This window comes from Scyliorhinus canicula, chromosome 25, assembly GCF_902713615.1.
Source record: "Scyliorhinus canicula chromosome 25, sScyCan1.1, whole genome shotgun sequence".
NCBI classification, from domain to species: Eukaryota; Metazoa; Chordata; class Chondrichthyes; order Carcharhiniformes; family Scyliorhinidae; genus Scyliorhinus; species Scyliorhinus canicula.
In genome coordinates, this window is record NC_052170.1 from 2472691 (window position 1) to 2489422 (window position 16732).

The 16732-nt window shown below is 48.0% G+C and overlaps 1 protein-coding gene across 3 annotated transcripts; it reads right to left on the reverse strand.

The window, feature by feature from the left end:
• Nucleotides 1-345: 345 nt before the first annotated feature.
• spc24 (SPC24 component of NDC80 kinetochore complex) lies at nucleotides 346-16551 on the reverse strand. 3 transcript variants are annotated; one of them, XM_038784947.1, is made up of 7 exons: nucleotides 16453-16551; nucleotides 13439-13618; nucleotides 11892-12037; nucleotides 10925-11028; nucleotides 6570-6646; nucleotides 1124-1212; nucleotides 346-929 (listed from the first exon to the last, which is right to left on the reverse strand). In XM_038784947.1, the coding sequence occupies exons 1-7, from the start codon at nucleotides 16484-16486 to the stop codon at nucleotides 915-917; spliced, it is 645 nt and encodes a 214-aa protein (XP_038640875.1). In that variant the 5' UTR covers nucleotides 16487-16551; the 3' UTR covers nucleotides 346-914. The 3 variants fall into 3 exon arrangements, with proteins under 3 accessions (XP_038640875.1, XP_038640874.1, XP_038640876.1); XM_038784946.1 differs by having other exon boundaries at nucleotides 346-1212; nucleotides 10925-11029; nucleotides 11893-12037; XM_038784948.1 differs by lacking the exon at nucleotides 1124-1212.
• Between the last annotated feature and the right edge of the window lie 181 nt (nucleotides 16552-16732).

Here is a 16732-nt window from a genome sequence, read left to right on the forward strand (position 1 = left end):
CACCTTGGATAGGCGCCTTCTCAAAATTACCTTTCTATTTTCTGTTCTGTAGAGACAAATGAATGATTAAATTGGAAGGATTGAGTTCATGATTGGCGTGTGCTCCTGTTAGGAAATAATTTAAAAACCTAGATGCCAGGTGAATCGATGGGCTGGCAGAACAATATTAGCTTGTGCTTTTAGCTGTTGAATCTTGGACTGTTATTGATAAAATTGCAGTAAATCTGAATCACAGCTAAAAACGCACTCTTTGGAAGAGCTTGATTCATGGTTCCAAATATTCTACATACATTACATTATTTTTGTTGGATCTCTTAATGATAACAGATTAGTCCCACAATAGAAAAATGTAATAAATCATTTTATTTGAACAGAAGAAAATAATTTCAAGGCAGAAAAAAATGGTAGACAGGAGACAGATGCAACTATCAATTGTTGCAATACAAAGACATATACAACCATGGTTCATAACCAGGTTCTACAAGTCACCATTTCCTGAAATTATAGACATATTCCATATCAAAACTGAACTGTCCAATTTGCTGCTATTTGTGGGAGATTGCAGAAACAGTCTTGACAAACATCGTAAGGAAGCCAGGCAATCAGTCTTCAAGAAGTAAAGCCTAATATTTTCATTTAATGTTTGCAAATCTACAACCTTACTAAAAAATTGGCAATATTTATCCAATAGAAATTGACATTTAAGATTCAGAACACTTGATTCATGGGTCTATTCTAGCAACTGGATCAACCATTTCAATGTAAAAATTGACATCAATATGAATTCTTTGCAAAAATTGGAATTGAACATTTACACCATTCTACTGCCATCAGAGGGAAGAATTTCACAGATGCCATTCGGAAAAACAGTCAGACATACGTCATCCTGGTAGTCACTCGCACCCTTTTTGTAGTCATCTCTTATAGCACTGAGTAAGAGTTAGGGCATAACTTGTTAAAGCACAATGTCCATATGAACCCTTACATAATACTCAAAGTTAAACATGAACACTAGATTTTCCAAAATGGCCTCAGAGATTGGTCGTGGAAAAAAAAACAAGTGCCTCAAAATTAACAGTTCACATTCGTGTTACTTGCTCAGAATCTACCAATCCGTGCTCACCAAATTCCACAGATAATCACAGATGAAACTGTCCGAGTGCTTAGAAGAGTCGATGTTAATTGGCTGTGGTATACCCATCCCAAAATGAACTGAGAAAAAGTCAAGGAAAACATTGCATACAAATCAATCCCCACAAATAACATTCCCACTTTTTACCACTTGTATGGAGTTTAATGAATAAAATAAATTCTTGTGTGAGAGTTTGGTCAATTAAAAGTGTGATGAATGTAAGAAACTGTGATATTTCATATTTGAATGTTATTTTTAAAATATATATTTTTAAGTAACATAGACAATGACATCAACATGGTATAATAAACATTTCCCCCCACCCCCCCCCCCCCCCATCTCAATCTTCACATACCCCAACCATAAAACAACAGCAAGAACATTATTAATGAACAGATGAGATGCATACAGCCAGTATGTCTGCTAAAGCTGTGACTAATGGGGCTGTAAAAGTGACGCAAGTAATTAGTGATTTTAACCATTTACTTGTTTACAGATAGTGGGCTAATGGAATACTGTTTTGGTTTTGCAGGATCCCTGGAGTATATATAATTTAATCAAAGCTTTGACAAAAAGAAAGAGTCATTCAGACTCGGAATGTTAACTCCCTTCTCCCTCTCCACACGCACTGTCCAGTATTTTCTGTTTTGTTCGAGATTCCATCATCCACAGTAATTTGCTCTTATAGTTAAATTATGACGGATTGTAAATTGGTCCTAGCTAATCAGGCCAATGGGACATCTTGTGAGAGGAGACAGTAGAATGCCTTTTGCTTAATTGTAAAGGTGCTGTAATTAAGGAGAGGAGCCAGATCTGTCTGTAGTTTCAGTTTGCCATAAGATTTGAACTTGAATAGAAGTATCGCAAATTGGCTCCTGAAAGGTTTTCTTCAAGGTCTCGGCCCATATACTTCGTTGCTAATGTAATTAATTAAAGTCGGTGCTAACACAAGTGTTATCACCAGTGGTGCAGTCACATTGCCTCAGCTTCACAAATTGTAAATAGTTGGATTCTCATCTGGGATCCCAACATGGGTAAACACCTAAAAAATCCACTAATATTTTGTTTGAAGAGAGGCTTCACAGTTCTTTGTATTTTTAAAAACCCCATAATGTTTAGTTACGGTTCCAGGGTGCAACATCAGAATTAAATTTCAGATCTGGGGCGATGACAGAACTAGTAATCCAGAGGCCCAGGCAAATGGCCAGGGGATAAGAGTTCAAATCTCACAATGGCAGCTGGCGGAATTTAAATTCAATTACTAAATCGGAAATTGAAAAGCTAATTTTAGTGGTGATCATAATTTTTGTAAAAGCTCAAATAGTTCATTAGGGAAGGAAATCTGCCATCCTTACCTGGTCTGGTCTACACGTGACTCCAACATTGTGGTTAATTTACTGTTAACTGTCCCGTGATATGGCCTAGCAAGCCACTCCATTCGTAGCCAATTAGGGATATGCAACAAATGTTGGCCTTGCCAGTGATGCCCTCAACACACAAAAGAATAAAATTACTATAATCCTTCACGAAATGTGTGTCAATTTTGGAAACTCATCGGAAGGGAAAATAAATGGCTCAACAGAGTGCCATAAAATATCTCTGAATTACTTTCTGGTATAGCGACCCATCTCATTTTCTGCTATCTCCAGGCAAACAAATTATTCTGGCTTAATTGAAGATCACTACATGCTTTTCAGCATGCTCAATTCATTAGTAATCATAAAAGCAAACTGCTTTTGAATACCATTGATCATTCTTTTCTCACTACCATGGATTGCTTTTCACGGATCTGACACTATGCACTTTTTCCCCCCAAATTCTCATGCCCACCCACCAAGGTTATACTTCCATCAGGATTTTGACTGCTTCGTCTTCCGGTGGCAGCCATGTGGGTCACTCCCTTCTTAAAGAGGGCAGCCTTGACCCGGTTGAATCCGGCTCTCCTCTTTGCTAGTTCTGCACCCAGGTCCTGATATACCCGGAGTCAGTTGCCTTCCCAGATACATCTCGTCTGCCTGGCCCACCGCAAAATCCTTATCCAAAAAACAGTGTAACCTTACCACCGATCTGTGGGAATCATAAGATTTGCTCTGGAGGGAGTTCCGGGGGTGACGGCAGGTAGGGATCGAGCGGTTTGGGGGACCTGTTTGGGGGGGGGGGGGGGGGGCAGCCTAGAGGAATTGTAAGATGAGTAGTAGCTGCCCAGCCGGAATGGGTTACGGTACTTACAGGTACATGATGTTAGGAAGCAGGTACCGTCCTTTCTCAATCTGCCGCCCTCGGTATTATATGACAAGGTGGTGTCAAAAACAGGAGTTGCTGATGGGTAGGGTGTCAGAGATTTATAAGGAATTAATGGATTGGGAGAGCCCCGATAGGAGAGGTTAAACGGAAGTGGGAGGGAGGTGGAGAAGGCATGCATCCTCTTCGTATGCTAGGCCTTATTTAATTCAAAGTGGTTCAAAGGGCACATATGACGGTGGCCAGAATGAGCAGGTTCGTTGAGGGGGTGGAGGATAGGTGTGGGCGGTGCACGGGCACAAACCATGTCCACATGTTTTGGGCTCGTCCAAAGCTGGAGGGATTTTGGCGGGGGATTGCTGACGTTATGTCTGAGGTACTGAAGGGAGAAGGTTGTCCCGACCCAGAAGTGCCGATTTTCGGAGAGTCGGAAGACCTGGGAGTCCAGGGGCGAGAGGGGCTAATGCCTTGGCCTTTGCCTCCCTGGTAGCACAGAGACGGATTTTGCTCGAATGGAGGGACTCCGAGTCACTGAAGAAGAGGTTGTGGGTGAGCAACCTTGCGGAATTCCTTAAGCTGTAAAAAAAAAATCAAGTTCGCCTTGAGAGGGTCTGTGGTGGTGGTGATGATAGGGTGTTTATTGACTTCTTCAAAGATAGTTAAGACATCAGCAGTGAGGTGGTGGGGGTTGATGTATATATTTATAAATGCCTCAAAAAAAAATATTTTTTTATTTAAAAAAAAAGAGATTTTCACTGCTTCAATTTTGAAAGTTCAAATAATCACCCATAGTTAGAAAAAAAAGTTTCAGTCGAGAAGGCGACCAATTTGTGTTTATCCAAAACAGTTTTCTTTATTCATTGGAATTCTCGTCTTCAATTCAAGTTAAATGGTCACATTTTTGCCATTTAAAAAAAAAAAGAGTAATTATAAACCCCTTGTATAGCATCTGTTGCAGGATAGATATTGGAATCTATAATTAAGGACAAGATTGACCATGCACATTTGAGCTAATTACAGAAAAATGGATTTATAAAGGGTAGGTCATAAACTGAATTGATTTTCAAGAAAGTACTGGATAGGGAAATATCTATGGATGTAGGTCACATGGACTTCAAGAAGGCATTTATGAAGTCGCCATGTAAGAGACTGTTAGCTAAAATTAAAAGATCATAGATTATAAGAATGGAGTAAAATCGAAGAGCTTGGTCACGCAGAAGGTAGTAGGGATTAAATATATTTACTCAAATTGAAAGGAAGTGACTAGCAGTTTCCACCGCCTTAAACAACTATTTACTATATTTATTAATGACTCAATAAAGAGACACAATAGAGAGCCATTAATCTTTCTCTGCCAATGATAAAGATTAGTGGCATAGTAAATAGAAGATATGATGCAAAATATTAATAGATTAGTGGGCAAAACATCACCAGTTAAACTTCAATGCAGGCAAGTGTGAGTCATCAATTTTGGACCAAAAGGGCTGATTGCATACATGACAAGCTGGGAACAGTGACAGTCTACAGAGATTCAGAAGTCCACATACACAAAAACACTAAAATGTAGTAATGTACAAAAAAAAAGAATCAAGCTAATGAAATGTTAGTCCTTATAATGGATTGGCTGGAACAGAAAGGGAGACTATACAAAGCCCTCTTTGGCCAAATCTGCAGTAACATGTGCAGTTCTGAGCATCAAACCTTGCAAAGGGGACATCAGCATCGGAAAGAGTGCCTCATTCCCCAGAATATTACCAGAACTTCAAGGGTTAGATTGCAAGAGATTTATGCTTTACATTCACTGGAATAGTCAGAGGCCTTTTTCCCCCCAGGGTAGAGGGGTCAATTACTAGGGGGCATAGGTTTAAGGTGCAAGGGGAAAGGTTTAGAGGAGATGTATGAGGCAAGTTTCTTTTAAAAATATATACACAGAGGGTAGTGGGTGCCTGGAACTCACGGCCAGAGGAAGTGGTGGAAGCAGGGACGATAGTGACATTTAAAGGTGGAAGCAGGGACGACAGTGACATTAAGGGACATCTTGACAAATACATGAATAGGATTGGAAGAGAGAAACAGACACAGGAAGCGTAGAAGATTTTAAGTTTAGATGGGCAGCATGGTCAGCACAGGCTTGGAGGACCGAAGAGCCTGTTCCTGTGCTGTACTTTTCTTTGAACATAAAAAACCACAGAGTAAAAAAAGAACACAGTAGGAGGATTTGAGCCGTTTAGGGTTTTGAAAATATGGTATAGTGATAAATGTTTTGTTGTGGATGAGCCCCAAGACTAGAGACTGTAAGCTACAATAAGAGCCAGCCCAATCATGGGCAGCAGTGGTTAGCACAGTTGCATCACAGCTCCAGGGTCCCAGGTTCGATTCCTGGCTTGGGTCACTGTCTGTGCGGAGTCTGCACGTTCTCCCAGTGTCTGCATGGATTTCCTCCTGGTGCTCCGGTTTCCTCACACAGTCCAAAGATGAGCAGGTGAGGTGGATTGGCCATGATAAATTGCCCTTTGTGTCCAAAAAGGTTGGTGGGGTTACAGGGATAGGCGTGGGCTTAAGTGGGGTGCTCTTTCCAAGAGCCGGTGGAGACTCGATGGGCCAAATGACCTCCTTCTGCACTGTCAATTCTATGACTAAGGAGTGAGGTTAAGAAACAAACCATGGTTAAAGGTGAAATCTTGCCCAGTAAAATCAGTAGATATTATTTAAATTAACAATTTAAATTGGAGGTTGAATATTTTTTTTTTTTTTTTAAATAAACGTTGCATGTTTGAGATTATGGAGCCATGGGAGATGGAAGGAGTTAGGATAAGGCATATGGAGTTAGGATTGTTTGAGTGAATGGCAGGCAACAATTTAAAGGCATTAAATGGCCTAACCCTGATCCTACTGTTTCATTGTTTCCAAGAACTCCTCCCACACTTTTCCCTCAACAACTGACAATGCAAAATGTATGGGTTGGAGTGGAGGGACTTTATTTTTCCTCACATAGTATGAGTCTTGAATTCAATCATGATTTATTCAAGCTCCCTTTTCTCCCAGTCTTTCATAGAATGGAACTCCAGTCTTTAATTATGCAAAAATCTTCAACACTATGACATTACTTGTTGGTCACCTATTTCTATCATTGTAAACATCAGTGGTCCCACATCTGGCTCACTGCTTCTCTCAAAATTCACAAATGAAAGGATACCGCCTCTCACAAGAGAAGGGTCACTGTCATAGTCCCAAATGATCTTAGTTACCTTGTGGTAGATATGAGCCAAGTACCTGCAGGAAATCATAAACAAATGTAAATAATTCATGCGTAAACTGAGACAAGACCAATTTTGTATGCCATGCCACACTTCAGTAGGATTGTAGGGCACAGTTGAATGGCTTTGTTGCAGCCGACTTGGGACATGACGAGGCTTAGTGCTCTGGATCCAGATTTGCATATTCAAGTGATGAGTTAGTCTCACCTGAATTATATCTGTGACAGAGTTACCCAAGGCATGGGATTGAACTGCCCTGCCTCAGAGACCTCAAGCAGGTGCCATTTAGCCCTGGGGAAATCGGGACCTCTTGGGTGGTTGGGCTCTGGGTGTGGCTCAACATGTGTGTACGTACGTGTGTGTATACACGTGCATGTGTGTTCGTTATGAACCCAAGTGCAGCCTCAGCAGGGAGATCCTCACCAAGGCTCAGAGTCCCATTTAATAGCTGCAAGTGCCAGGAGACATCCGGCTAAACACAAAGAACAAAGAAAACTACAGCATAGTAACAGGCCCTTCGGCCCTCCCAGCCTGCGCCAATCCACATCCTTCATCTAAACCTGTCGCCTATTTTCCAAGGATCTACTTCCCTCTGTTCCCCGCCCGTTCATATATCTGTCTAGATTCATCTTAAATGATGCTATCGTGCCCGCCTCTACCACCTCCACTGGCAAAACGTTCCAGGCACCCACCACCCTCTGCGTAAAAAACTTTCCACGCACATCTCCCTGAAACTTTCCCCCTCTCACCTTGAAATCGTGACCCCCTTGTAATTGACACCCCCACTCTTGGAAAAAGCTTGTTGCTATCCACCCTGTCCATACCTCAATTTTGTAGGCCTCAGTCAGGTCCCCCTCAACCTCAGTCTTTCCAACAAAAACAATCCTAATCTACTCAACCTTTCTTTATACCCTTCATACCAGGCAACATCCTGGTGAACCTCCTCTGCACCTTCTCTAAAGCACCCACATCCTTCTGGTAATGTGGCGACCAGAACTGCACACCGTATTCCAAATGTTGGCCTAACCAAAGTGCTATACAACTGTAACATGACCTACCCACTTGTACTCAATACCCTGCCCGATGAAGGCAAGCATGCTGGATGCCTTCTTGACCACACTATCGACCTGTGTTGCCACCTCCAGGGTACAATGGACCTGAACACCCAGATCTCTCTGCACATCAATTTTCCCCAAGACTCTTCCATTGACCATATAGTCCGCTCTTGAATTAGATCTTCCAAAATGCATCACCTCGCATTTGCCTGGATTGAACTCAATCTGCCATTTCTCTGCCCAACTCTCCAATCTATCTATATTTTGCTGTATCCTTCGACAGTCCTCCTCGCTATCTGCAACTCCACCAATCTTAGTATCATCTGCAAACTTCCTAATCAGACCACCTATACCTTCGTCCAGATCATTTATGTATATCACAAACAACAGTGGTCCGAGCACAGATCCCTGTGGAACACCACTAGTCACCTTTCCCCATTTTGAGACACTCCCTTCCACCACTACTGTCTCCTGTTGCCCAGCCAGTTCTTTATCCATCTAGCTAGTACACCCTGAACCCCATACAACTTCACTTGTTCCATCAACCTGCCATGGGAAACTTTATCAAACACCTTACTGAAGTCCATGTATATGACATCTACAGCCCTTCCCTCAATTAACTTTGTCACTTCCTCAAAGACTTCTAATAGGTTTGTAAGACATGACCTTCCCTGCATAAAACCATGCTGCCTATCACTGATAAGTCTATTTTCTTCCAATGTGAATAGATCCCATCCCTCAGTATCTTCTCCAACAGTTTGCCTACCACTGACGTCAAGCTCAGGTCTATAATTCCCCAGATTATCCCTGCTACCTTTCTTAAACAAAGGGACAACATTAGCAATTCTCCAGTCCTCCGGGACCTCACCTGTGCTCGAGGATGCTGCAAAAATATCTGTTAAGGCCCCAGCTATTTCATCCCTCGCTTCCCTCAGTAACCTGGGATAGATCCCATCCGGACCTGGGGACTTGTCCACCTTAATGCCTTTTAGAATACCCAAAACTTCCCCCTTCCTTATGCCGACTTGACCTAGAGTATTTAAACATCCATCTCCAGCCCCAATATCCGTCCTGTCCCTCTTCTTGGTGAATACCGATGCAAAGTACTCATTAAGAATCTCACCCATTTCCTCTGACTCCACGCATAAATTCCCTCTTTTGTCTGAGTGGGCCAATCCTTTCTCTAGTTACCTTCTTGCTCCTTATATACAAATAAAAGGCTTTTTAACCTTGTTAGCCAAAGATATCTCAATCCCTTTTAGCCCTCTTTATTGAGAGTGTGAGATTAGTCCTACTTTCCTGATATTCCTCCAAGGCTTCATCAGTTTTAAGTCACCTAGATCTTATGTATGCTTCCTTTTTCATCTTAACTAGCCTCACAATTCCACCCGTCATCCATGGTTCCCTAATCTTGCCATTTCTATCATTTTCACAGGGACATGTCTGTCCTGCACTCTAATCAACCTTTCCTTAAAAGACTCCCACATTTCAAATGTGGATTTACCCTTAAACAGCTGCTCCCAATCCACATTCCCTAGCTCCGGCCGAATTTTGTTATACTTGGCCTTTCCCCAATTTAGCACTCGTCCTTTAGGACCACTCATCTTTGTCCACGAGTATTCTAAAACTTACGCAATTGTGATCGCTATTCCCAAAATAATCACCGACTGAAACTTCAACCACCTGGCCGGGATCATTCCCCAATACCAGGTCCCAGTGTGGCCCCTTCCAGAGTTGGACTATTTACATACTGCTCTAAAAAATATATTAAAATAACTCTCCTGGATGCCCCTTACAAATTCTGCTCCATCTATGCCTCCAACACTACACGAGTCCCATTCAATGTTGGGGAAGTTAAAATCCCGCATCACGACCACCCTATTGCTCCTACATTTTTATATAATCTGTACCTCTACTCCACACTCGCTTTTGGGAGGCCTGTAGTAAAGTCCCAACAATGTTACTGCACCCTTCCCATTTCTTATCTCTACCCATATTGCCTCAGTGCTCAAATCCTCCATTGTGCCCTCCTTAATCACAGCTGTGATATCATCCCTGACCAGTAATGCAACTCAAACACCCCTTATACCTCCCTCTCTATCCCTCTTGAAGCATCTATACCCTGGGATATTTAGTTGCCAGTCTTGCCCTTCCCTCAACCAAGTCTCAGTAATACCAATATCATATTGCCAGATGTGAATCCAAGCCTGAAGTTCATCTGCCTTACCTGCTACACTTCTCGCATCAAAACAAATGCACCTCAGACCACCTGTCCCTTTGTGTTCATCATCTCTTCCCTGTCTACTCTTCCCCTTAGTCACAATGAGTTTATTATCTAGTACCTTACTGGCTTTAGTTGCTGCTTCTTTACTGACCTCTAACTTCCTAATCTGGTTCCCATCCCCCTGCCATATTAGTTTAAAACCTCCCCAACAGTGTTAGCAAAAGCACCCCCTAGGATATTGGTTCCAGTCCTGCCCAGGTGTAGACTATCCGATTTGTAATGGTCCCACCGCCCCTAGAACCCGTTCCAATGTCCCAAAAATCTGAACCCCTCCCTCCTGCACCATCTCTCAAGCCATGTATTCATTCCAACTATTCTTGAATTTCTACTGACTGTCTCGTGGCACAGGTAGCGATCCTGAGATTACTACCTTTGAAGTCCTTCTTTTTAAACTTATCTCCCAACTCCCTAAATTCTGACACGTCCAAAATGGGATTCTGGCACACGTAGAAAATGTATCTCAGCCAAGTTAAAGAAATATTTTTCACCCTCCGATTCTTAATAGCTTGGGGAAAAAAAAAGATCAAGAACCGTTGTACTTCCTATATAAAATTATAGTGATTGGTGTAAAAGACCATTGGCAAATGTCAAGAGTGTAGGTTGGCAGTGCATCTACTGAGAATCTGATGGTATTTTAATTGCACCAGTTAATTATACATATTCTTGCCAACCAGTTTTCATAATTTGTACCCTCACCATCATATTAGATGGCCTGGAAACAAATATTCTTTTACCATGTCAGCCGCTCAGAAGTTCTCTTAAAAGATAGATGTTCATCCTTCCATGCTGTGGAGAAACATCCAATTAATCTCCCTCTGTCACCGAATAGCCTGACAGAGTTAAAGAATTTGATTTTCTACCGCTCCATGATACAATATAGCATAAATATATCTAGCATAGATAGAGATGGAGACATGACTATCTCAAACTAAACTTGTGTTGCTTTGAAACTCACTTAGAAGAAGGAATAACCACTGTTGTATCTTCAGTTACTTCTTCTTCCATTTTGGAAATTTGCTTTCCAGTCCTTTCAAGCTCTTCCAGCTCTTTCCGTAGCAGCGTTGGGTTTGTAGATTAAGGAAAGGAAGAGTATATAGATCGGTTATTATCACATTGCTCCTGCTTTGGATACACTGCGGTGCAAGTAAAACTTAGACTTGAATTTACTTAGTGTTTATCACATCATCAATATATCTAAAGCAGTTGAATTACATTTATATTGTATTGATTTACAGGCAAATTACTTTGGGGCAGCAATGTCCAACAAACAGCATGAAAATATCACCTACAAATGGATTAATCAAAACAATGTCACACCTAAGTATATCACCCGTGGTCACCTTCATACTGCCAACTTAACACAAATTGCTTGCTAAACAGGTAACATCACAGCTATGCATGATTGCTCCCTCACCTCACCAGACATCCATTTCCAGCTCATGCAGAAGCAAGAACTGGGCCAACTTACCCAAAGCACAGCAAATAAGGGACAGTGGCTCAAAGCAGATAGTCTCGGTTCCCATACCAGCTGATATGAAATGGACATACTGGTCCAAGAATTTGATTCAAAGATGCAGGATATGTCATAAATGCAGTCCCAGAGTTGTTTAATGCAGAAAACCAAAATGTTTGAGCACCAACCTGTGTGGAAAATATTTACTTCAAAGCCCAAGTGAAATTAGTCCATCCTGCATCAAGCATACTAGAAATGAATGTCCAGCACCAGCGAGTTAAAAAAACAATAATGCAAACGGTCTTAAATAAATATAGAAAATGCTGGAAATATTCAGCAGGCCAAGCAGCACCTGTGCAGAGTAACAGCGTTAATATTTCAGGTCAAGGCCCTTTCTTCAGAACTGTAGTAATTTGCCAGCGTTAGTTTTCTGAACTTCAAATTAAACACTGAAAAAGAGTAAAGGATATTTGAGTTCTGCTTCTTTCTCAGAATTCTGTTGTTGAAGGTTTTTCCACTCTTCCTTAATCTTCTCCACCTCCAGAAATTGTTTATTGTGTTCTTCTTCAACTTCTATAACTTTCAGTGCCACTTTTTCTCGTGACTGCTGTATCTCTGAAATCACCATGATTTAATTTTCAAACATACGGAATTCAGCCATGATTATTTCCAAAGACATTGCAACCCGGGGACTCAATTTAAAAGCAATGACTGCTACACCAGCACAGCATAAAAAAAGTAATCACTGGAATCTAACTCATAACAGTTGAAGTTAATTTCAAAGGAAATAAAGCAGGTCACTCAGCAACACAAAACGGGAGTGTTTGTGCTGTCTGAGAATTGGGAGATTCCAAACGATCACGACTTGACAATCCTGGTCAGTTCAAAAAAGTCTAGGGGACAGAAATGCAATTCTTGTTTTTTAATCCACCTGCACTGATTTTTCAACAGATGCTGCACAATGTAGTTTGCCTCCAGAGTTGTTAGTGTGGTTTCTATTTCAAGTAATAAGGAAAGTTATTTAATATCTGTATTCCCCTCTATTGACAATAAGAGAATCTGAGCCATAGAGGTCTAAAGCACAGAAAAGGCTCTTCAGCCCATCCATTCTGCACCAGTCAAAAACCATCCTGATCCCATTTTCAGCACTTGACCCAGTCTGGTATGCCTTAGCATTTCAAGTACACATCTAAATACTTGTTATGAGGTCTCTGCCTCCACCAGCCTCACACCCCCTTTAACCCTCCTGGTCACTGAATCCTCCAACAAGGGAAAAGTTCCTTCCGGTCTACACAATGCCCCTCAAGATCAATCATGTCCCCGACCCCACCGTCCCCCACTCAGTCTCCACTGCTCCAAGGAAAACAACCCAGTCTATCTTTTCTCTCTTCTTAACTAAAACTTTCCTGGCCAGACAACATCCTGGTAAATGTCCTCCTTTTCAGTGCGATCACATCCCTCCGAAAATGTGCATTCCAGAACAACACTTTATAGTTTTGGATAACCTCCCTGCTCCATGCCTTGGCTAATAAAGGCAAGTATACCATATGCCTTCTTAGCCACTGTATCCACCTGCTCTGCTACCCGAAGGGACCGATGTACATGTACAAGATCCCTCTGATCCTCGGTACTTCCCAGGGTCCTGCCGTTTATCACATATTCCCTTGCCTTGTTTATCTTGCCCAAGTGCATCACCCCACACTTATACAGATTGAATTCCATGTGCCGCTAATCAGCCCGTCTATAGCCTCCTGTAATCAATGTCTACCTGCCTCACTATTTACCACCCAATCTCAATCTGCAGCTCTTTTTGAACCATCTGTACCAGGTTAACACGCAAGATCTCAGTTCGTTTGGCTTAAATCCTGAATTTTTAAGACCATAAGACATAGAAGCAGAATTAGGCCACTCGGCCCATCGTGTCTGCTCCACTATTCAATCATGGCTGATATGTTTCTCATCTCCATTCTCCTGCCTTCAGACCCAGAGTCCTCAAGCTCTTCATTTCCTGCTCACCTGCCAGCATCTGCCTCGCCGACGTTTCATATTCCAGGTACCTGTTCAAGGTCTCGGCTTTATCCGCCATGGCCTTCTGCAGCAAAACCTCGCCGTGGCAGCCAGACAGGATGATCAACATTTCATCGGTCAGCGCCTTCAGCTCCTCCAACTGCGCCTCCATCCTGCCGGGGTAGCCACCTGGGAACACAAAACAGCATGTCAGACCTCTCGGCTCTGTCATTCACTGAAGGGGGGGGGGGAGGGGGGGGGGGGGGGGGGTCAGACAGACAGACCCGTGGGGGGGGGGTTAGACAGACAGTCCCCGGGGGGGGGGGGGAGAGACAGACTGACAGTCCCGGGGGGGGGGGGGGGGGGGGGGGGAAAGACAGACTGACAGTCCGGGGGGGGGGGGGGGGGGGGGGTTCTGACAGACAGTCCCGGGGGGGGGGGGGGGGGGGTCAGACTGACTGAGTCCCGGTGGGGGGGGGGGGGGGGGGGGTGTTCTGACAGTCCCGGGAGGGGGGGGGGGGGGGGGGTCAGACTGACTGACAGTCCCGGGGGGGGGTCAGACTGACAGACAGTCCCGGGGAGGGGGGGGGGGGGGGTCAGACTGACAGACAGTCCCGGGGGGGGGGGGAAGACAGACTGACAGTCCAGGGGGGGGGGGGGGGGGGGGGGGGGGGGGGACAGACTGACAGTCCGGGGGGGGGGGGGGGGGGGGGGGGGTTCTGACAGACAGTCCCGGGGGGGGGGGGGGGGGGGGGGGGGGTCAGACTGACTGAGTCCCGGTGGGGGGGGGGGGGGGGGTGTTCTGACAGTCCCGGGAAGGGGGGGGGGGGGGGGTCAGACTGACTGACAGTCCCGGGGGGGGGGGGGGGGGTCAGACTCACAGACAGTCCCGGGGAGGGGGGGGGGGGGGTCAGACTGACAGACAGTCCCGGGGGGGGGGGGGGGGGTCAGACAGACAGTCCCGGGGGGGGGGGGGGGGTCAGACTGACAGTCCGGGGGGGGGGGGGGTCAGACTGACTGACAGTCCCGGGGGGGGGGGGTCAGACTGACAGACAGTCCGGGGGGGGGGGGGGGGGGGGCAGTCAGACAGTCCCGGGGGGGGGGGGGGGGGGTCAGACAGACAGTCCGGGGAGGGGAGGGGGGGGGGAGACAGACTGACAGTCCGGGGGGGGGGGGGGGGGTCAGACTGACAGTCCGGGGGGGGGGGGTTCTGACAGACAGTCCCCGGGGGGGGGGGGGGGGGGGGTCAGACTGACTGACAGTCCCGGTGGGGGGGGGGGGGGGGTGTTCTGACAGTCCCGGGAAGGGGGGGGGGGGTCAGACTGACTGACAGTCCCGGGGGGGGGGGGAGGAGGCAGACTGACAGTCCCGGGGGGGGTCAGACTGACAGACAGTCCCGGGGAGGGGGGGTCAGACTGACAGACAGTCCCCGGGGGGGGGGGGGGGGGGGGGTCAGACAGACAGTCCGGGGGGGGGTCAGACTGACAGTCGGGGGGGGGGGGGGGTCAGACTGACTGACAGTCCCGGGGGGGGGGGGGGGGGTCAGACTGACAGACAGTCCGGGGGGGGGGGGTCAGACTGACTGACAGTCCCGGGGGGGGGGGGGGGGGGGGTCAGACTGACAGACAGTCCGGGGGGGGGGGGGGGGGTCAGACTGACTGACAGTCCCGGGAGGGGGGGGGGGCAGTCAGACAGTCCCGGGGGGGGGGGGGGGGGGGTCAGACAGACAGTCCGGGGGGGGGGGGGGGGGGGGCCAGACTGACTGACAGTCCCGGGAGGGGGGGGGGGGGTCAGACTGACAGTCCGGGGGGGGGGGGGGGGGGGGGGGGGCAGACTGACTGACAGTCCCGGGAGGGGGGGGGGTCAGACTGACAGACAGTCCCGGGGGGGGGGGGGGCAGTCAGACAGTCCCGGGGGGGGGGGGGGTCAGACAGACAGTCCCGGGGGGGGGGGGGGGGTCAGACTGACTGACAGTCCCGGGGGGGGGGGGGGAGGAGGCAGACTGACAGTCCCGGGGGGGGTCAGACTGACAGACAGTCCCGGGGAGGGGGGGTCAGACTGACAGACAGTCCCCGGGGGGGGGGGGGGGGGGGTCAGACAGACAGTCCGGGGGGGGGTCAGACTGACAGTCGGGGGGGGGGGGGTCAGACTGACTGACAGTCCCGGGGGGGGGGGGGGGGGTCAGACTGACAGACAGTCCGGGGGGGGGGGGGGGGGGTCAGACTGACTGACAGTCCCGGGGGGGGGGGGGGGGGGGGGTCAGACTGACAGACAGTCCGGGGGGGGGGGGGGGCAGACTGACTGACAGTCCCGGGAGGGGGGGGGCAGTCAGACAGTCCCGGGGGGGGGGGTCAGACAGACAGTCCGGGGGGGGGGGGGGGGGGGCCAGACTGACTGACAGTCCGGGAGGGGGGGGGGGGTCAGACTGACAGTCCGGGGGGGGGGGGGGCAGACTGACTGACAGTCCGGGAGGGGGGGGGGTCAGACTGACAGACAGTCCCGGGGGGGGGGGGGCAGTCAGACAGTCCCGGGGGGGGGGGGGGGGTCAGACAGACAGTCCCGGGGGGGGGGGGGGGGTCAGACAGACAGTCCCGGGGGGGGGGGGGGGCAGACTGACAGTCCCGGGGGGGGGGGGGCAGACTGACAGTCCCGGGGGGGGGGGGGGGGGCAGACTGACAGTCCCGGGGGGGGGGGCAGACTGACAGTCCCGGGGGGGGGGGGCAGTCAGACAGTCCCGGGGGGGGGGGGGGGTCAGACAGACAGTCCGGGGGGGGGGGGGGGGGGTCAGACTGACAGACAGTCCCGGGGGGGGGGGGGGTCAGACTGACAGACAGTCCCGGGGGGGGGGGTAAGACAGACGCTTTGCTGGATCTTCCCGCCGCGCTGCCTCTGCCGGTGGTTCCCGCCTTTCGGTTAAATTTACTGAGGGGGGGGGATCCCGTCCCGGGTTCTGAGGTGAATATTCTGTCCCCTCCCCTGTCGGTGTATTACCCCCCGGGGGGGGGGGGGGGGGGGGGGCTTACTGAGCCGGTTGTGAGGCGGTTCCTCCGCTGCCATCGATCCGCCAGCTCCTCGCGCCGTTTGTCCGATAATTCAAACTGGATTTAAATACGACGCCCCGCCCACAGATAGGCCCCGCCCCGCCTATAGTTAGGCCCCGCCCCGCCCACAGTTAGGCCCCGCCCCGCCTTCTGATCGTCCCCGCCCACAATCAGGCCCCATGCCGTCTACTGATAGGCCCAGCTCCCGTGAGGTCCCGTCCCCACTGAGAGGCACCGCCCCCTGGAAACCACGCCCCCAGGT